Here is a 22,298-nt window from a genome sequence, read left to right on the forward strand (position 1 = left end):
CTAAACAAAACAATGTTTAAATTTAACCATAAAGACTCGTACCCATGCGGAATATTGATATATCGAACGTTTCAAAATGGCGACCTTTCGTGCGGGAAAGCTCGCTAGAAAGAAGAATGGCCGTTTTCAGAGCACAGCAGTAAAGAGCAAGACAAGAAACTTTTTCGACTCTCACAAAACAAAAAGTCGAGTAATAGCCTTGATGATGCTAAAGAACATTTAAGTCCGACAGTGAAAGTGAAACCGCGCTATCGGGGAGACGTGTTGTCGAGGGGTCGAGCTTGGTTTGCTTTCTGTTTTCTCCTAAACGAGGTTGGTGACCTATCTTTTGTTTGACATAATTTTATTCTCTTACTCATCCTCTTTGCGCTGTAAAATAATTTCAAAAAATTTACGTCAGAAAAAAAAGTTACAGGAAAAATAGTATTCGTAGCCATCACTCGTGGACACAAAATTGTCTCCTCGAGATCACGCACCCGAAGAATATTTGTAGTCAGTGCCTTTTCAAGACTTGTTCCTGTAAAACAAACATTAAATTATTCCTTTTGAGCAATACAATTCATTTGTTTTGTTATTTAAAGAATCACGTCACCTGTTCCTTCACTGAAAACTTAGCCTGAACCGATGGAATAAACTCGTCCTTGAAAGATGAAGTCGCACTGATTAATGAGTAACTTGAGCAAGTTATGTCTCTCAAACGAGCTTGGTGACCTATTTTTTTAATTGCACATTTCGAGTCACCATAATGCAGGGAACAATCGAGAAAAGTTTAAAAAAAATCTTACGACAACTTCTATTACTAAGGAATCACCTTAAGGTAAAATCGTGGAATCAGAGAATGACTTCTAAAGCATCTTAATGTAAAATCGTAGAATTGCAAGATTCTAGAGAATTTAGAGAGAGACTGCTCATGGTATAAAGTAGCCAGGGGAAGGATCATTGTGAGTTGGGGCATAACTGTCATTTCTGAATATCATGCAAGACTTTTGCATTTACTTTTCTCCGAAGCAGAAACACACTGAAAGTTACATTCATTCTCTCGCGAACAACATAACAAACTACCGAGCTTAATTATGCTCAATTGTGAAACATTCGTTGTTGCACGCGCGCTCGGGCATTTTGCTTGCGCTTGTTTTTTCGAGACATACACAGCACCACAAACACGCGTTTGCGCATAAGTTCAGGCCAACAATTTTAATCTCCCTTGTGTCTCTCCGTTAAATATTGTATCGACTTGTGCTCCACGCTTGACATTTTCTTGAATTTTTTTTTTTTGGAAAAGAGCTAATTTCAGTCGGCCGTTTGCCCTTAAGAAGACGTGATCCTTTTTGTGTTTCGAAGAAACAAACGAATCTCGGAAATCATAAAACCGGCATTTTGCGACATTGGAAATAGATGGTTTTTACGTTACGTCATCGTCGCCATGTTGGTGGACGAAGACAAAAGATTTCTCATTAGCTTCTTTTGTTCATCCACCAGCAATTGTACATTGCAGCATTGTTATCTGTTCCTCCTTAGAGATTGGTTGCAAATCACCTATAGTCATTACAAATTCGAAAGTTTGTTTCTTGAGCTCAAAGGGTCATATGAGAAACAACAGCGAAAACAATAACTTGGAAGGTCTTTTGTTTCTTAGCTCCCCCCTGGCAAGTAATGAGCAAAGCAGTAATTCCCTGTGGGAGAAAGCGCGCGTGATCTTTAACCAACGAGAACAACTCTAGTCACTCTTGGTCGCTAATTTTAGTGATCTATAATTTTGACTGCACTGCAAGTATATGTTCCATTCTGCTCAACGGAGAAACGCCTAAACATAATTGCTTATGAAATTTGAGTTCTGTATTTTTCAAAACTTTACCACTTGAGAGGGAGCGGACTCAGTAAAACGGCAATAGAGAAAGAGTCATCAAAACTTTGTGCCCATTAAAGGTGGCTGGTGTCAATCACTAAATATGTCAGCATCACGGATTCTGTTTCACGGTCTCTGGGGCTTAGTTAAGTCTAACTGGCAATCTGGCTTCGGGACATTCTTGGATAAAATGCATTGATCTAAGGATTGGCATGTTCTTTATAAAATTTCTTGAAGAAGGAATGCTTATCTTTGTAACCGGAGACCTGGGCAACTCATATTTAAATTCATATTATTGGTGCGATAAATGTATACCATGTATAGCTATCATTTTCTGTCGTTTTTACAGAGACAACTGGAAATTGTAAGCGCGAGTGGCTGGAAGTGCTGGACGGAAAAAAAGATTACTTTGACGACATCATTGAAGCAGTCATGATCAAAATTGAGGGTATGATAGAGCAAGGACCTGGACGAAGCAGCCCTCCAACTATTTGCCGCAGCAGTCAACAGTACCAGCAATGGCTGAAGGCAAAGGAGCGTCAGACAGTGAGGAACAGAGATCAGTTCACCTTAGTACAACATTTGTTGGTTTATCACACAGCGTTGGCCATCAAAAAAAGCTGCCGAGTCAAAGACGCCTTAAACTACGTTCATACCTTCTTCAAAAAACAGAGCGAAGACAAGCTCACCGACATTGATCACACGTTGCGACAACTTTACTTCAAGGTACATCACGTTCATATTTAGATCAGCGCAATTAATTTAATTACAAGATCGAACACTTTAGCGGGAAAAACTACATTTTACAATGGCGAGTGAACCAGCGTTTGGAACAACTTGTTTCCTCAATCGCTTTAAAAAGGTCCCTTAGTTCTAAGTAACGAACGCGAAAAATAAAAATAAAAAACTTGAAAAGAAAGCAGGAAAACTGGGCTGTTTTACTTTATCTGTTGGAAGAAAACAATGCGATCCCGTGTTCAAGACTCGTTCTGACCTCTACTTGAGTTTGATCCAAACGGTCCTTTTCACCTTCTCGGATGCACTTGTATATACGTGTAGCAAGCTGACTTGTCTCCGGCCAGTTAAGATTCTTAACAGCTGTTGTTCTTATGTATGTATGTATGCATGTATGTATGTATGTATGTATGTATGTATGTATGTATGTATGTATGTATGTATGTATGTATGTATGTATGTATGCATGTTTGTAATGCATAATATCTCTAAAATGCGATATGCAGTATTTAACTATTTTATGCTTTAGTTACATTTCTGGAATTTACAGGCCCAGAACGATTTTAATGAAGAGCAGAAAAAACATGGGGAAATAAAAAATCCCAAGCTAGAAGCCGTTGCTAACTCACTGAGGAAAAAGTACCATGCATGCGTGAAAGAGGGAGGCCAAAAAACAGCTAAAGGAATATTATTTACTAAAACCAGAGAAAACACAAAAGCGCTGAAAGCTTGGCTCGATGAAAATCCTGATCTGTCCTTCATAAAGGCAGAGCGACTTGTTGGTACAGGAAAAGGAGAAGGTCAGTTAAAAATACAAAGCATTTCCTCTAATTCATTGGGTTAAAGTGATCACAATTGTTTAACAGAAGCTTGGTGCCTGAAACTATTCGGCATTTAACACATTTAGGCAAGGATGAAATTTGGACGATACTGATGTTTAATCATCTGAAAGGCGTATCCCAAAAGCTAAACACGCCGCACTTCCAAAGAACCCAGTATGTCAGCTAATGGCGGTCAGTCACCTATGGCGTTCCGTTACGGACAAAATGTTCAAAACAGCAAAAAATTAATTGAACCGTACAAAAATAAATCGAACCGCATACATATAAATCGAACTTTCACAAATATCAATCCAACCGTACAAATAAATCGAACTTACACAAATATTAATCGAACCGTACAAATATCAATCCAACCGCATACATATATTTAAAATCGACCGTACCGTACAAAAATATATAAATCGAACTTTCAAAAGCTGGTCCGAGGTTATGAAAAATGGATAGGTAGGTACTTCATATATGGTAATTATTATGGCCTTAGGACCTTCCTGTCACTAGCGTGACGTGTTGTTTAGAGGTATATAAAAATGTCGGTGAGAAACCAGCTCACCCATTACGAATTGGACGAATTCTTTCGTTCTTTGCAAGACCCATTAGTGCTTTCACTTAACGCAAGCTTGTCGTTCGACTCTGCTGAATTCCTTTCACGACGCCTCGACGGTTTCGAAAGAACTCTGAGCGTTTTGTCTTCAAGACTACGCGTTTCGTATTGGTCCGAAGTGCAACTACTTTCTGACCACGACACTCTCTTGTCAGTCAACAAATGTGAACCCGAGAATTGGATTTAGATTGGTGCAAGGTGCTCTACGTCAACGAGGAATAACAGTTCAGCGAAGCCGCATGCTGGGGGCAATGCGACGAGTGGACCCAGTATTGATTACTTAACTGATTAGAGTGTAATGTGAAGTGCTAGGTTTCTACCCCATATGAACCATGTGAGTGTTAGCCCTACTAATGGCCCATACAAGGACAGAGAAAAACTCTGACCAGGGTGTGAATTGAACTGTGTGCTACACGGCCAACGTTTGCAAAAACATAATCCTTCCTTGTACTTGTACATGTTCATTATTCATGCAATTCTCGGATTCACATGCAAAATTTCTCAAACAATTTAGTCCAGGGAGGTATTATCTATGTCAGTAAATGATTCTGTTAAGCTAGTGACCCCAAACTCGTTCCTCCGCCTCCGCAAAGTTTTTTCGGAAACACGAAGGTTTCTTGCTATGGCAGCCCAGCGAAATCCAGCTCCATTACGAAGTACTTCCAACAAATCTTCTGAAATATCGAGCCTCGGACGGCCTGGAACACCTGATCTCACAACACCCACTCTGGCGGTTGAAAGTTGTTCTTCCTCCTCTGCGTGCAAACCGAAATAAGATGAGTCCTCGCAATGTTGCCTTTGTTGACTTACACTAAATAAGAGAGTGTCGTGGTCAGAAAGTAGTTGTACTTCGGACCAATACGAAACGCGTAGTCTTGAAGACAAAACGCTCAGAGTTCTTTCGAAACCGTCGAGGCGTCGTGAAAGGAATTCAGCAGAGTTGAACGACAAGCTTGCGTTAAGTGAAAGCACTAATAAGTCTTGCAAAGAACGAAAGAATTCTCCCAATTTGTAATGGGTGAGCTGGTTTCTCACCGACATTTTTATATACCTCAAGCCAACACGTCACAGGAAGGTCCTAAGGCCATAACAATTACCATATATGAAGTACCTACCTGTCCAATTTTGCTAAACCACTGGTCGATTTATATGTATGCGGTTGGATTGATATTTGTACGGTTCGATTGATATTTGTGGAAGTTCGATTTATTTGTACGGTTCGATTGATATTTGTGCAAGTTCGATTTATTTGTATGCGGTTCGATTTATTTTTGTACGGTTCGATTGATATTTGTGGAAGTTCGATTTATATGTATGCGGTTCGATTTATTTTTTGCTGTTTTGATATTAAATGAACGAGTTTCGCTTTATTTGTGCGCGTTTAGTTTTGTATGAACGCCATAGTCATCTGTTGTTTGAGACTATCGGAACAGGCGCATCGGAAGTGCAATAAAAATGGTTAGATAGTTACTGGGTGTATGGATAAATCTGCTTGACTGACCCGCCTTTTTCTTTCTGCAGATGGAATGACGCAGTGTCAACAGGAAGAAATAATTGCAAATTTCCGAATTGGAAGTGTCAACTTATTAGTTGCTACTACAGTTGGCGAAGAAGGTATCGATATTCCTGACTGCAAATACGTCATTAAATATGATGTCTGTGGTAATGAAATAGCCAGCATACAGTCCCGCGGGCGTGTTCGAGACAAAGCGGGAAAGTACGAGGTTGTGGCTGGTAAAGAAACTGGAGTCATCGAAAAGGAGAATCTGAACGTGATCAGAGAAGTGATGATGCGGGATGCTATTGAACAGGTTAAAGAAATGGATGAAAACTTGTACAACGATAAGGTAAGAAATAAAGAAAAAAGGAATCGTACATTTTAAACCCAGGGAAACCACATTTTTCATTTTCACAATTTTTCTCAAAAAGAAAAGATCAAAACTTCGTACACAAACCGCTGTTAAATAGGCCCTTACAATTAGCCTCGCAATTTCCAATTTCCTCGCTTTTCCTCCAATTTTATCGCTTGCATATTTTCTACAATAAAATATATTTAAAATACTATGCAATTATCTTATCAAATCCCAATGGAGGAAAGCAATATATTGAGTGCATAAAGAACGTCTTGATTCCTATTGCAGCCGGAGAAAACTGAACTACGAAGATAACTGGATACATCACATCTCGATACTATTGACGAACCAATGTCGAATTGCAAATTCGATGTTCCAATAAGTTGCACTATCAGCAGGAGCCCGTAACCAGGAGCCCCTTTTCTCGAAAGTCCCGAAACTTTACGGGCCATTTTCGGGTGCTACACTTCCTTCTATATCTCAAGAACGGAGAGGAATTAAGTCGTCAAACTTCACAGTCAGTTTGCTCTTTGTTACCCTGAAAATATGTTAAAAGATCGGCGCCCCTGAACAAGGGGTTGGCAGGTTTCTTTTGTGGCCCGAAACGTTTTCGGGACTTTCGAGAAACGGACCCCATGACTAGGAGCGTACAAATTGATTTTCCTGCGAAACCAGACCTTTCCAGCTAGTCACAAGTCTTGCATGAGAAAATATTACCCATGAGATCGAGAATGGTCACTGGTGCAAGCCAAATCTAATTTAAGTACTCGTCTAAAAATAGCTTGATCTGTGAAAATGCCGTTGCATTTGTTGCGTAGTGGAGTTGTAGCCTCCTGGGTTTAGGCTCGGGGTCTATGTGACGGTATTTTCACAAGTTAACATTTCATGATCTTTTTTTAAGGTTTTAGACCTTCAGACGCGAGCTGTTTTTCAACGGCAAAGTAAACAAAGCTGTAAAAGGCACAAAAAAGACAAACAACCAGAGAAAAAAGTAAAACTCTTCTGCAAGAAGTGCAGCGTGTTTGCATGCAGTGGGGACAACATCCGGTGTATAAAGGAAGCCCACCACGTTATCATTGACGGTCACTTCTCCTCTAAATTTTCTTTCAAGAGAAGCAAGTATTCCAGGGAGTTTAACGGAGTCGAACTGACAGGTAGTTATCTTTCCAGGAATAAACAAGGACTTATGGGAATAAATAGAACTGTCACCTAGTTTAAGCAATAATAAAAAACAAAAAAACAAAAAGAGAAAAATAAAAACGACATGGAAGCGGACTCTGTCACAAACAACATGCTTGTGGTAGTATGCTTTCTCATTTTGGTAAGACTGCATTTTTCTTTCTTTCAAATTATTTATTGATGGTTTCCATATTAACGCAAGTTTAATGTTACACCTCGACAACCAGCGGATTTTTTCATATTTCTATTTTCAGTCACGGTACATGATAACTTGTAATTCAAAAGTAACCCGTTTATGTCGGGTAGCTTTTAAGAGCATTTAACAAGCCAAAGTCTTTGCTTACAGGGCCCATTTTCTGTCAAAAGTGTGATGCTGAGTGGGGTGTGATGCTGAAGTACCAATCACAAGAGAAACCCTGCATTAAAGCTTCCTCGTTTGCATTTGAGTTCGAAGATGAGGTTGGCATCAAAACTACACAATGCGTGAAGAGGTGGAAAGATGTAACATTTCATGTTAAAGACTTCGATGATTGCGAGGACCAAGTTCAGGAACACTGGATGGACATTGCTGAGCTTTCCTTGGATTAATGAAAGGGAAATTGTTGCTGAATAAGCAATATTTCATGTTTTATGATGCACTTAGAAAACAATCTTATTGAATCGATTTTTTTTGGATAGATTAACTTGAATACGCTGCCTAAAGAATGCGCACACCCATAAATAAGGTATTTGACGATTTAGACTGCTGGAAGTTTTGTTTCTCCTTAAGAGTCAACAGGCGAATAGAAAATGAGGGTAATTTGGTGTTTACATGATACCGGCACGTGTTCACCCCGGTTCCCTCTCGTTGCTCTGTATTCGTTTACATGATATCACCAAGAAAGGTGATAGTGGAACGAGTCATACCAGTGAACGAATTTCATTCTGGTTCAAATCCAGTAACAATGTCATGCAAACGAGGAACAACCACTCGTTCCGGTATGAACTTGACGTCTGGTTGGACTGGTTTAGGTAGCGCGTGAGTAAATTTCAACGACAAGTCTGCCTTCTTGTAAACACAATTAAAAGTTAAGCACTCATTCTTGTAGGGAACTCGTGCTGGGGCCAGTTTTCACATTAGGGCGACTAAAGAAAAGGAAGAATTTCATCTGTTCAACTTTTAAGTATTTCTCGCATTGTCAAGAAACAATTCTTCAAAGTTACTTGGGAAAATTCTAGGCTACGAAGAATTTAAAAATTAGCTTTGATTGAAATTAATATTTTTTCTTTAGCAAAGTTTACTATTGAGCTTCAGAAGTCACCGCACATGAGATCTCTTGGCTAATTCTGTATCTCAAGCAATGCTAAACCGGCAAATTGGACATAAAGACATCACGGAAGAAACTTTTTCACCCAATCAAACCAAAAACACGATTATTGCCAAAATAATAAAATGCCAAATTACATCTGCTGAGCTTGATTTAAGATTGGGCTACTTAGCATCTGTTTCAATGTAGTTTCTCGCTTCTTGTTGTACTGTAGTTATATTGTTGTTGATGTGATTATGGTAATGATTATGACTATTATGATTAGTATTATGATTATTAGTTGGTTGTCTTGTTTACAGTATGTAACCTCAGCTACTGCAATAGTTTTTATGATTTCAACTTCGTATTCTACGTATATATTCAGATATGACTCATTTCAGATGTTACCCTTTTCATTAAATGAAGACGAACTGGCTCGCTCATATATTCATTTGTTGCAATTTTAATTATTCTTCGGAATCAACGGCGCCAAACTGTATCAATCAATTTGAAAATTAGAGTATTGGGTGCTTACCGTGAGAGCCAAAGGTGCTAATTGGTCGTTCTTCATTAAGTAAACAGTCAAAAAAGGTTATGCACTAAAAAGTGAGTCGAAGTAAGAAACGCACCATTTAGTCCATGGGCCAAGCCACTTTTGATTACCACTCAGGAAGACGAAGGCCTCCACATATAAAATTAAAGCTTATGATATGTAGATTTCAAAAATATATGAGGGCAATGTTGTCAGGTGTGACCTTGAATGTTGCATTATTAGCATAAATCGATAGCATACTGAAATGTGGCTTTTAGCTAGTAATTCTGTACAATTTCCAAGCGGGCATGGATAAAATAATATATAGATTTAGCCAAGCCTAAAAGCGGAGCTCCCTGGTTATTTATTCTTACTGCCTGTAGGGTTAGTTAAAATAAAAGGTTTCGAATTGTCCACGTTTTGATGTTTCCGGTTGCTGCTTTAATAATTAAATCATTTTCTTTGCTTTCTCCTACAGAAAACTTCATTGCCTAACTAGTGAATTCCACGGTACATTTTACCCTAAAAACCGATATCACATGAATCACGAAGCCATGAGTACGATATCGGTTTTTCGAGTGAAATTTACTTGAAATTCACCAGTTTGGCAATGAACTTTTCTTGAACCGCATGAGCTTTAAAAGAAACAAGCACACCCTAAGCGAGCGAATGGAAAAGGCAAAAAAGCCATTTCAGAGTCAACTGTCAATTCGCTCCAACGCTTAAATAACAATTAGGTGCTATAAACAAACTTGTGAAAACACAAGCTAATTTATATATTTATCCACTTTCACCAAAACTGTGGTGGGGGTCACACAACAGAGCGAGGCTCCAAATTAAGTGCGCCCTTTTTACCCTCCCAACCGTGATATACCACAGAAGACAGACAACAACACCGGGAACTACATGCCCTACTCTTTGCGACAAGTGTGCGGGTTCTTTTACGTCCCACAGGATTATGAACATTGAAGGGTTTGTGTGTTTGCTTATCGTCCTTATCCGAGAAGACTAGAGAGTCTAACCATTTGCAGATGTAATTACAAAGGCAGCACTTTCTCCTCAGTCATTTAAAGATCCTGAGTGTTGGTCCGGCCGGAGTTGAACTCACGACTTCCCGCGTGACAGCCCGGTGCTCAACCAACTGAGCCACCGGTGCGCGGTAATGAAATTTCCCCATAATTTAACGAGAACTCATTGCGATTACGTGTTTATAACATAAAGGCAAAATTTTCTTGTCACTGTCGAGGCACATCGAAAACCAGTTGGGCAAACGGATTAAAAAGCACTTGTTCGCTCGCATTCTAGACCAAAACAAACAAACAAACAAATCAACTTTTTCTTTATGTCCAAAAGAGTACAGATAATTATTATTTAATTCCACTTTTTGAAAATAACACTTTTTGAAAATAACAAACGGTTTAGTGCCCAAGGAAAGAATTGTGGAGTACCTTTTTCCACTAAGTATGAGCTATTACTGGTATTCTGTTTTGTCGTTGTCGTTCTCTTTCGCTCTCCTTTCGTTTCTGTTCTTGTCATGGGTCCTCCAGGCATCATGTAACCTTATCAGAGCTTTTAAAGATATGCCAAAAATTGCAATACAGAGAAAAAGCAGCTCTGAGCAAATTAAAAATAAACACTCAGCTTTAAGTTTATATCCCTCCGATGCTTGACTTGACTAACTGCGTAGCCACCAGTGTGGATCACAGCTATCATGATATGTCAAACTGGATTGAAACCAGCGAAAAATGCAGAAATAAAACATTTTCCAAACCGTTTTCCACTTGAACACTAAAAGCGTTGACTGTGTAAGAACTATAGTTGACGTAGTATAGCCGTGTAGCCGCGTCCAGCTACAAATAAAGCCTCGCTTATGTTTAGGTGAGTTATTAACCAGGGTTGAACCTGCAATACAATCGGAAACCAGTTCCTGGTCAGCGATCAACTTAAAAAAAAGCTGACCTTGGTAAGCTCTAAGCCTGAGCCCGCGATATGGCACGTGATACTGGTCAGCGGATACATTGTTTTGACAGGTGTCAATTGATCAAAACAGGGATGTCCAATGTCAAAGATGTATACTGGTCACATTGGCATACATGGAGGGGTGGACGGACGTACGTATGTACGGACGGTTGATGACGTCATGGGTAGAAAACCAAAATTTCTAGCATCGGTGGATTACCATATTTACTATGGTGCTCCGCGCGCGCGTGCCTTTGGCGCGAGGAGCTCTGCTATAATGCCTGTAAGGTTTTTTTTATCACTTTTAATGATAAATAGTCTCGTGACAGTGACGTCACCTCCGGCCGCGGTAAAAAGTCTAAAGATTTTGTCCATTTTTCTTGTTTTTTCCTTTTTCTTTTATGTGATTCAAAAATACAATTCAGAACATTTTTACAATAAAAAGCCCTAAAAGCTATAATAATTAGTGTTAATTTAAATGTATGTTAAAACAAGAATTAAGAGAGCAGTTTAAAGCTTTTTAAAAGTGTTAGTCAAAGTCAACGTCCTCTTCATCCAGGTCTACCTGGAGATCTTCCTCTTCTTCTGACTAGTTAGAACAAGTTGTTTGGCGGCAAAGATCACAGCACTTTAACGAATGCAGTCATATGAATCATTATCACAAGCCTTCTTGCACATACATGAAATAAGATCTATCACAGCTCTTGTTGCCAGGATTCCACTCATCCAATCTATCACCAATCTCTCTTGAGCCCCATCGTTTACAAGAGACCATCCATGGCCAACTGGAGATGGAACGTCGTTGTTTCGTAAAGGATTTATATATCCATATCGCTGCTTGATAGTTGGCTCTGCGGAAATCCTTACCCAGGCTGTCTTGGCATGGAGAGAGCTGATAGGATTCTGCTTCACCTTTCTTTTCACAGAGGACTGAAGTAACTTCTTTAGGGACTTTGCTTTGCCAATCCTTGCAAAGGCACTCACTGCATCACAGCCCTCGAATGTGTGCAAACCTGCGAACGTGGGCTTCAGTCTACATACTGTGCGTTCATTTGAGAAACACAACGTTGATAAATCGGTATATCAATAGAAAATGACAACGCAAGACACAGGATTCTAAAGTCTGTGTCTTCTGAGGATACAATGATTGATGATTGATTGAGGATACAATGTCTCCACTTGCTCGGATCTTAGCTCTTCTTCCTGTAATTGGCAGTGATTTTGTAGCATCGATTTCCATATGTTTCATGCAGTTCCTTGTCTTTCAGTCTCTCACAAATATAATCCACCTTTTTCCCTTATATTTTTTTATTGTTATATAATTTCATTTATACCATTTTTTATTATTATTGTACCGACCATCCGTTAAGCCCATTAAATCCTTATCTTTAGTGCTGTATCAAATACGACATGCCATATCATTGTTCAAATTTTAACGTCTTTGTTAGTCGTAGTCATTGCTTGTAAAACCCTGATGAAAAAAGACATTTCCTTCACTGTTATATTAGCCTTGCTCTTTTAGCTTTTCATAATATTTAAATCGCTTAAAAGTTCCTTCACCGGGATCAAGTGCTTCTGTTTTGTTACGCTGGTCTTTGCTTAGAGCGTTATATTTTGGTTCTAGACAGCCAGCTCCAGGTAGACCTGGATGAAGTGGGCGTTGACTTTGGCTAACGCTTTAAAAAAGGCTTTAAACTGCTTTCTTAATTGTGAGTCACAGCCCACTGAGTTTTTCTACCTCACCACTGGTACAGGTGATTGAACGTTAAGAAAGGACCACATTTCTGGCTGGTAAAAGCTAAAGCAGGGCCTGAATGTCTATTTCCTAGGTCACTTGGAAATATGAACGTTAACGGCCGGAATTCGCCTGGAACAGTTATGAATCTGAATTTCCTTGCTACATTTGTTTTATTTGATAATGTGACCACATTTTGCATTTGAAAGTCGCAAGGCACATTTCGGCAAGTTAGACGTTTTAGCGAGTCATTCGGAAAGGGTGGCCAAAGATCAGGGCGACAGGTTTGCATGCGGATTTTCAAGGTTTCAATCCAGCTCTGACCATCAACTGGATACGTCTTCATTGGTCCCAAATTTAACGCCACAGTCATACTTTACAAATATCCATTCAATGCACTCTTCCTCCTCCACATATCTGAAAGCCATCTGAGCACTTCCATCCGTTTGAAAAAGGATAGGAAAGGAAAGGAACTTTATTTAAGTGTCTAGTCGTTCTAGCGCAGGAGCGCTAATTGGGGACACTGTAAACTGAAATGAACAATGAAAGTAACGTAAATCAAGTCAAATGTTGGTTTTTGAGGAGCGGGAAAACCGGAGTGCGCGGAGAACCCGGAGTACCCGGAGTACCCGTTCTTGCAAATAATTGGTATACGGATTTATCGGATGTGATAGAACTAAATGCAATGGAGGAGGTGTTGCATGTTCTATCGGTATCATGCTGCAGATTTGTCAGTCAACTTGATATGGAAGTCATATGAATAAAGGAGTGATATCAAGAGAACACTACGTTATTCTAAGTAGATTACCGATCTGATCTCTTGATAACGAACGTCTTTGAAAATTTCGATGTAGTTAGTTGAAGACAGCTTGTCAGTATTTCCTTTCTCGGTGACGTTTAAGCTGCTGTATGTTAGAAACCGAGATTATTCTGGCTTTACTTTTATTAGATCTAAAATTTAGGACTCACTATTTTTAATTTCTAGTTAAGTTTTAATCAACACGTTACGACAATGTGTTCATAGCACCCACTGATTGGTATAAAAGTTGACACTCTGAAATCCCGACGAAGAGCCTCGATTTCCACTACATTGACCTACATCACACTATTTGTTTGACAAGAAAGCATGAAAAGCCAGTTTTTCGCTACGAGAATAACACCAAAAAAGCACTACTTTGTAGTGACTAGAAATTCTCTTCTCACTTTTTCTTCGGCCGCTTTTGCCATTTCATGGGGGCCAATCTCGTGCTTCTCAAGTTGCCTTCTTCATGCCCAAAGAGGATTCTGGATAAATCTGCCATTCCATGACAAGGGAAGATCCCGATTCTCATTTCATATATATTTTTTTATGAGTGTCGGGTTATCCAGTCCTACACGCCAGCAAAAAACAGCATCGATTTAAGATGTTAGCTTTCAAAATTTGCCCAAACTTGATGTATCGGTAGAGACAACTTCCCTCGTGAGCCGCCATGCCCTTCAACAAAACATTTTATGCGTCCCAGTCCCAGTCACCTCCGTCTCGAGAAGACCAGACAAGGAAGGTTCTTACATTTCCTTCATGCCCGTAATGTAGAATCAACTTAAATGTCAATTCCTTGTAAAAGCCAACATCTTTCTTTTGGTACGCTACGCATCGGAGAGCGAGAACATTTAAGTTTGCGTTTTGGAATGTTTAAACAAGAGAGAAAAACGCAGTACCTCCGAACATGGCGCCGGAGCGTCGTATCAAACGAGTCATCCCAGGATTTTGGCCCGTGCCATCGCTTTTGGACGCAGTTGGCAGTAGTGGTAAGGTCGCCCGCAGACCAGATTTTGACGGTTGGAAATCCTGGCTTCTGATTGGTCTATTAAAATTTTTAGGCGCCTCGATTGGTGTGGGTAGTTGTGTGCAGTAGTAGTGTACACATGTTGTGCTCGTGAAAGTAATTTTACTGGGAATCGTTTGGAAAAAGTTTATGACGCCATGGACTTACGTAAAAGGAAGCGGCGGCACCACGGGAGATCCGTTCGATAGACGTCCATGTTGTAGAAAAAGAGTGAAGAGAGGAAGGTGGTGGAAGATATACAGACGTCACTCGCTTAGATTGGTCAAAAGGAATGACGTCACCTGAACTCAGTCTCCACACCGTAAAAAATTGGAAACGAGATCATGTTTACGAATCACAAACGGTTTAATGAGAATAAAAGAGCTATTTAGAGGCGGGAACGTGTGAGGGTGGGGTACCGGGCCTCGTCCCTGACAGAAAAAAAAAAGGACTATATGCAAACTAGGGAAAGGCTCTCTCGACGCCGGTGAACAGGGCTCTGGTTAAGGGCCCACTGACGTATTTTTGGGGTGCGTTGCTAAGGATGTAATAGTTAAGTTATTTGAGAAAATTTGGCATTATTTTGGTCACTTTCCAACTTTTGTAAGCGAATGACCCTAAATATGACGTCATCATACCACGCCCATGGTCACGTGACCAATAAAAGAAAACTCTAAATTTGTCTCCGTGTTACGCAATTTGGGTATTTAATCGATGGTTTGATAATTAGTATTCGTTTTTGCATCCAGCCAAGCATGGTTTTCTTTTTATTTTGAAAAATGTTCTTTTTAGAGACATAAACGATACTGAAATATCCATAACTTTTTCAAAAAAGATGATTTTAAAAAATCAATGCTTAGCTATATTTTGTGTTTGGGGGTGAAACGCGCCATGTAAAAAAAAATTTAATTCAATTTAAAACCGCCGGAAATTTAGCTTTTTTCTCAAACCGGAAGTCAGTTCGTTTACGCATGCGCAGTTGATCTGAGAACGAGCGCGAGGAAGGGCGAGGAAAAATCTTCGATGGAAACAACAGTTTATGCGGTGACTTTTGCTTGTGAGTGGGTTTTCTTGTCAGCTCATGATATGATGACGTCAGTTACCGGAAGTAACATTTCACTTCCTTAGCAACGCGCGAAAAATCCGTCTGTGGGCCCTTAAAGGAGTCTCCATGTGGTCTATGTTTCCGCAGTTCCTTCCTTTTCTCGGTCATGGCCAGGACGAACAGTTCCCTTTGCTTCTTCAGCTGTCTTATATAACGGGCTCGACTTCGTGTTTGTACCATCTTGGTTTGACATTGTGTTTGTGAGAATAGGGCGCGGTATGGCGCGCCAAAAAAAAGGTCATATGGCGGGATGGGCTTTGGGGGATGACTCCCCAGAAGGGGTTGTTTTGAAAACGAAGCCGGGTGGTAGATATAAGAAGGAGCGACCCGGGAACAGAGGTCAAACCCAGAAAAGGTGTGTCTCAAGATGTCTGCTGCTGTTTCGTCCAGATCACTTGTTGAAGGTTTGGGTGCCTTCATGTCCAGCCGAGAACCCCGAAGACCCGGTGTTCGTCGAGTCGATACAGAGTTGACCGACTCCCAGATCTTTGACAACCTGGTTGCCGAGCCGTCTGCTTTGCCGTCGTCTCAGCCAGACCTGGCCGTATTGTTTGCGGACGCAGAGGAGGAGCCGTGGTCGAACGGGGAGGTGGCCATGACCAAACGGCGAAAAAATAAACGGGGGGTGTGGCTACTCGAAGGTTTTCGGGGCTGTGCGTTGCGCCCCGATCTCTGGCTAGAATTTGGTTGTAGACACCAATCCGTTCATTTGGGCTGCCTCTGCTCCTGGTGGATAAGCCGGGACCACTGGACCTGTCCACACTGTCGGACCACCTACTTGGAAGGCCCAGACAAGGAATATGTTATGAAGCAGGAGGATGAAGACGGAGTGATTCCACCTTCAGTGAACATTTTGGACTTGGGCACGATGCCCGTTTCTGATGAGCTAAAAGATTTTGACCATGACTCCGACAACAGGTTTGAAGAACTTGATTTTGATGAGGTCGAACAATTTGACTCGTTAGGACACTTCTTCGAAGTGTTTAACGTAGTACAAGAGGATCCTTGGGAACGTTTGCTACTTGAGCAAGGTGACTTTTATGAAATGTGTAAATTAAGACACCATACTTACAAGTGGTTACAAGTGGTCTAGTGCCGGGAAACCTCGTTCCAGTCACGTCCGTTCGGGATAAATTTCTGATCCATGGACATGAGATGTAAAAGGGGTGATTTTATGACCTCAAAGAACCGTTGGGCGTGGTCGTGATTGACGTAACTTGTGTCTTGGTTCAGGTCCATCTTGCGTCGCATCCCTTGCGTGAAGTGGTAACATCGCACTATGGGGCAATGATGACGCAGGGGATCCTTATGGCGACCACAGGAGGCGACGGAGGTCAGCGGAGGGAGGTCGTCAAATGTCGGGCAGCACAAGGGTTCCAATTTAATGTTGGGAATTTGACATGAAGTCAACCTTCGCCGCTCGATCATGCCTCCTTTGAAAGCCACCAGATGACGATCGGGATCCTGTGATGTTCGTACAAGGTCAGGACGTCTGCTTGGCCGTCCTCGGCTAAGTGGAACGATTCGCCTGTGTATGGATGGTACTGGAGTCCGTGGACGTGTTCCATACATAATGGGCGGTACGACGGTCTTTGGGGGACAGATCGGGCCAAAGGACATGGACGTGATCAAAGTGACTTTGGCCGAAAGTTGCGGAAGTCTCGTCGCTTTCGTTTCAATTTCGTCGGCATGGAGCAAACATATAAAACCAGAAGACCGTTTCAGGAGGAAGGACACATCATGAGAGGTGGCAGCCTAACGCGGTATTATCCACCGACCTCACGCGGTCAAGAAGGGGACGGAGGAGTTGATCAAGATCGCGCCGTCTATCGTTTGGGAATTCTTACAATCAGGACTTCGTACGGTGGCCAGCGATCAATCGTTGGGAACCGCCTGACGCGTCACCGAACAAGTTTTGAAACGAGGCGTCAAGCGAAATGCCGAGGCCATCATTAAAGCCGGCGTCAAAGCCGGAGGGCGTCACGTCTATAAAAAAAAAGCCGAACAAACCGCCTGGGACATTTTTGGTCGATCATGAAACCGTACGTGGCCCAATAGCGTGCGCCTCGCCGACGTGCGTTGAGTCAGTATCGGACGGTGGGAAGTATGAAAGGACCGTACCACCCACGTCATCACGGTGGTTGGTTGAGCGGAGCGGTGCCACGACATCCCGACTACGCTTTGGTGCGGCACTTAACCCGACGACGAAGAAGAACAGAAAGGCGATGAATTTGGACGAGTTTACGGTACCGTCGATCGACGTGACCGTACAAGGATATTGCGACGTCACGTACAGTCTGGCCAGTACGGCCATCACCCACATTGACCACCTTCCAACGTCGGTGGCTTCATAGCTCAGTTGATTAGAGCGTCGCACTGGTATCGCAAGGTGACGAGTTCAAACCCCGTGGAAGTCCTGAATTTTTCAGGCTTCTTTGCGCAATTGCAAAAATTGCCTTCATAACTGCGAGGATCATAGCTTCACTTGAAAAATACTTAACAATTAATGACATAAATTGGTCAATTACGTTTCATTAATACTGAGCGGCATAAGAACGTTTTAGTGCACTTTTGAACGCATTTTTCGAGGATTTATTACGAATAGACAGAGGGATATTGTTCCAAAAATATTTGCCACGAATACCTGGACTAAATTTCCCAAGATTTGTTCGAAAAGATTCAATAACTAGTTGATCAAAAGATGTACCGGGTGGAGTCTTATCATCCCTCAAATAATCATAAAATAGCAAGCAATTATTAAGTTTAACTATATCAGGAAGTTTCAATAAATGCAGAACAACATAGTGTGGAGTTATTGGTTCCATCAATGGAACATCATTAATTATACGAATTGCTTTATTTTGCAGTTTTTGGAAGAGGAGCATCATAATCATTTCCCCATGAAATACAGCCATAATTAAGAAAAGAATATATTAATGAATAATAGATGTCAAGTAACGCTTTAACTTAGTCATAATGTTAATATTTTTGCTTATTTTGTTACATACGTATTCAATATGGTCATTCCATGTCAAGTGACTGTCAATGTATACACCAAGGTATTTAACACTTTGAGATTGCAGTAAGATCTGGTCTGCCAGTTTTAAAGGTTGGTGAAGGTTATAATTTACTTTCTGTCGGGGTTGAAAGATAATATACTTAGTTTTACTTAAATTCAGAGTTAATTTATTGCAGCAAAGCCAGTTAAAGATATCAGGTAAATGATAGTTTATCTCACTTAATAATTTATCAAGATCATTGGCAGAGGCAGTTATCATCTGCATATAATCGACACGAAACGAAAAATAAGCAGATGCATTAGAAAAATCATTAATAAATGCTAAAAATAAGAGACGACCTAATATTGATCCTTGAGGTACTCCTGTTGAAATTTGGTGCAGATCAGACGTAACACCATTGATATACACCTTTTGTCTCCTATTATTAAGATAATATAAGATCGAAATCAATTGTTTTCTGTATCTAATATTCCATAATAAATTATCTTATTTAGTAGGATTGGATGATTTACAGTATCAAAGGCTTTACTTAAATCTAGAAACAAAGAGATTGCATAATCTCCTTTGTCAAGAGAGGTGGTAATTTCTCAGTTCTATGAGGTCAACTAGACAATCAGTTGCAGTGCAGGATGGCCGAAATCCATATTGATTAGAAGCTAGAATATCTTCAAGAACAAGATAAGACATAAGTTGATTAAAGATACATTTTTCAAATATTTTACTAAACACTGGGAGGATCGATATAGGTCGATAATTGCCACAAGAAGAACGGGAACCCTGTTTAAACACAGGAACGACTTTTGCTACTTTCATACTATCAGGAAAAACTCCTTGACTAATGGATAAATTAATTATGTGTGTAAGAGGGCGATAAATCTGAAATACAGCAGCAGAAGCTAGTAAAGGATGAACCTTGTCAACTCCGAATGACTTTTTTATATTTAGACTTTCTATAGACAAGAATACTTCTAATTCAGAAACTCTAGCGAAGTGAAATCATGATGATTTCTGGGAAATATAGGAAACAGGTTTCAGATTCGTCTTGGGCAACTTAGAAGCTAATAATGATGGGATATTACAAAAATATTGATTTAAAGTACTAGATATTGACTGTGGTTGATGGCAATGTTTTCCATCCACATGCAATTCATTTACATGGGAACTAGGACGTTTTTTATTTATTATTATATTTATATTGTCCCACATTTTTTTATTACCAGAGGAAGCAGATAACACCTGATTATAAAACAATTTGCGGTAAGTTTTATTGATAGAAGTAATCTTATTCCTGTATAATTTATATTTATTCAGGTAAGCTATACTCTGAGTAGAAAGCCATTTCTTATAGATCTTGTCTTTAATCTTCATAGATTTTTTAAAGTCCAGAAGTTACCCATGGTTTATATGAATAATATCATGGGTGACAAATTACTCCTTAATTTAGGCGCGAAATTTCAGCGTTAATTTATAATTTCACATGTGAAATGAGAAAATTGCCATGGTAACATCTCTTGTATCTCGATCAGAGCCAAGATGGCGTCTAGATTTAAGACAGTGACCATTGAAGAAGTTACGAAATTAAAAGAAGCGGCAGAAAATTTAAATACGTGAAAGAGCACAATTAACTGGGTGAGAGTTCTTGAGAAGTGGTGTGACGAAAATAGTCTTGAGAAAAACCTGGAGATGATTCTTCCCGAGCAGTTAGATAAAGTACTCGAGCGATTTTACAATTACGGTTGTAAGCGTAATTTGTCACCCACGACATCAAAAGGTAATTAAATGGTTTTCTCGTGAAATTAGCAAATAATTTCACTTGCGTTTTGTCAAAACGCGCGTGAAATTATTTCCTAATTTCACTCGTCTCCATTTGATTACACATACTTACTTTTTAATTTTACTACTTTATAATTAAGGGGTGCATGTTTGAAGAAGAAATGAAGAAATGAAGAAATCTGGAACAGCTTTCATTTACACCATTACTGCAAAACAGAGAGGTCCAATTTTCCATCTCCAGGTCAGATTTAAAACATTCCCTTTTGAAATCTTTGAAATCTCTAAACTCGATACTATCTGGAAAAAGATTTATCTCAGGATCATAAAGAATAGTAAAAACAGGTAAAAACAGCAATCTCAACTGCAATGCTACCACTGGTGCGTGGTGTTGTTAACTGATAAATATATGATCAATGCAACTTTGTGAGGATTGTGTTACACGAGTGGCTTCAAATATTAGAGGATTAAATCCTTCAGACTGGAACAAATTAATATAGTCCTAGGATAAACTACTCTTTGTCAGAGTATTAATATTTGTATCTCCCATTATCAAGCATTTTTTCTTGTACCGGTGCAGGCCATCATGGGTACCAAATGTGGTGAGATCTCTCGACTCTGGGGCTCACTCAATCTGATGGTAAGCAGAATTTAGATCTAGCCTACTGAAAAACTTGCTTTTATTTAAATATTTTAGGACATCATCAATGGTAGGTATTGGATACCGTTCTCGTTTCACTGCCATGTTGGCCTGCCTCATATCCGCACAAAAACGGATGTCACCCGTTGGCTTTGGTACAAGTACTACTGGTGAGACCCATGAACTTGGGCCACTGAGTTTCTCAATAATGTCAAGTTCAACAAGTTCCTTTAAAGAAATTGTTGGTTGATTTATCCCGCGGAGATGATAGGTACCCATCTTATTGGCTGTGCTATAGGTTGCAGCTCTGTATCAATAGGAATCTTCAACTGAAGACGCGATCCTTCAGTTTTCCATGTCTTCACAACATCCTGGAAACTTGTCTAAAATACTAGTTTCCCTGTTTTTCCCTTCAGTAGATAACTGCAGTGAATTAATTTGAGGTCCCATCTTTAACACACCTAGAGCAATACCTGTCTCCCGGCCCAGAAGGGCATGTCCCTCACTCTCTATAACAACAAATTCAACCTCATTTAACACTCCATTTCCAACTATCACATCTGCAGTAAAAGTGCCTGCAACTAGCAATGGCTACTTACAACCATAGTACCAGAGGCGAATAGGCCCCGAAAAATGCCAACCCAATTCAAGATCGGCAGCTTTAATGCTGAAGGGTTGTCATCCCCCACAGCTGAAATGTTATCCAACTTAAATGCGGACGTTCTCCGCATCCAGGAGATCCATAAAAAAGACATCCCACCCAGAATACCGGGAATGCACCTTCTTACCTTCCATTCTAGCGCGGTGCACGGGAGTGTCATTTACATACGGGATAAGTCCATGCTAAGAGGTTACCGAGATCTAACCTCCAATGGCATAGAAATCTTGGAGGTGAAAACGAACCTCCTAACCATCATCTCCTTGTACAAGCCACCACTTGCACCTTTCAGTTGGCCTGACAACCTCCAATTAGATGAAAATGCAAATATAATAATCGGTGACTTTAATAGCCACAACATATTGTGGGGCTATGACAACAACAACCGGGATGGTGTACTTGTTGAAGAATGGGCGTTACACCAAAACCTTGTCATTCTTAACAAACCTAAGGATAAACCATCATTGCTTAGTGCGCGCTGGCGAATTGGGTATAACCAGACCTTGCGTTCTCGTCATCAAGGCATCGCCATAAGGCGACTGGTCAGCCCATCCCGAAATCTCAGCATCGGCCAACCCGTAGTTAACCCGGTACCAACCAAACCGATGCCCAGTTTAACTTTCGGAGGGCTAACTGGGAAAGTTTTACAACTGAGCTGGAGAACTCTATCGACAGTATACCTCCAATCGCATCAGTCGGAATATGAATCCTTCCAATCTCTTGTGTGGCGTT

The 22,298-nt window shown here is 40.4% G+C and overlaps 1 protein-coding gene across 2 annotated transcripts in view; it reads left to right on the forward strand.

The window, feature by feature from the left end:
- LOC138043299 (ATP-dependent RNA helicase DHX58-like) overlaps positions 1-9,290 on the forward strand; it is a 23,032-nt gene extending 13,742 nt beyond the window's left edge. For both annotated transcript variants that reach the window (XM_068889510.1, XM_068889508.1), the window contains exons 8-12: positions 2,196-2,572; positions 3,132-3,381; positions 5,546-5,871; positions 6,779-7,031; positions 7,403-9,290. In XM_068889510.1, coding sequence (XP_068745611.1) covers positions 2,196-2,572; positions 3,132-3,381; positions 5,546-5,871; positions 6,779-7,031; positions 7,403-7,644 — 1,448 coding nt within the window. In that variant the 3' untranslated portion in view covers positions 7,645-9,290. The remainder of the gene's footprint in view (positions 1-2,195; positions 2,573-3,131; positions 3,382-5,545; positions 5,872-6,778; positions 7,032-7,402) is intronic.
- The last annotated feature ends 13,008 nt before the right edge of the window (positions 9,291-22,298 follow it).

The sequence above is a fragment of the Montipora capricornis genome, chromosome 3 (assembly GCF_036669925.1).
Source record: "Montipora capricornis isolate CH-2021 chromosome 3, ASM3666992v2, whole genome shotgun sequence".
Taxonomy (NCBI): domain Eukaryota; kingdom Metazoa; phylum Cnidaria; class Anthozoa; order Scleractinia; family Acroporidae; genus Montipora; species Montipora capricornis.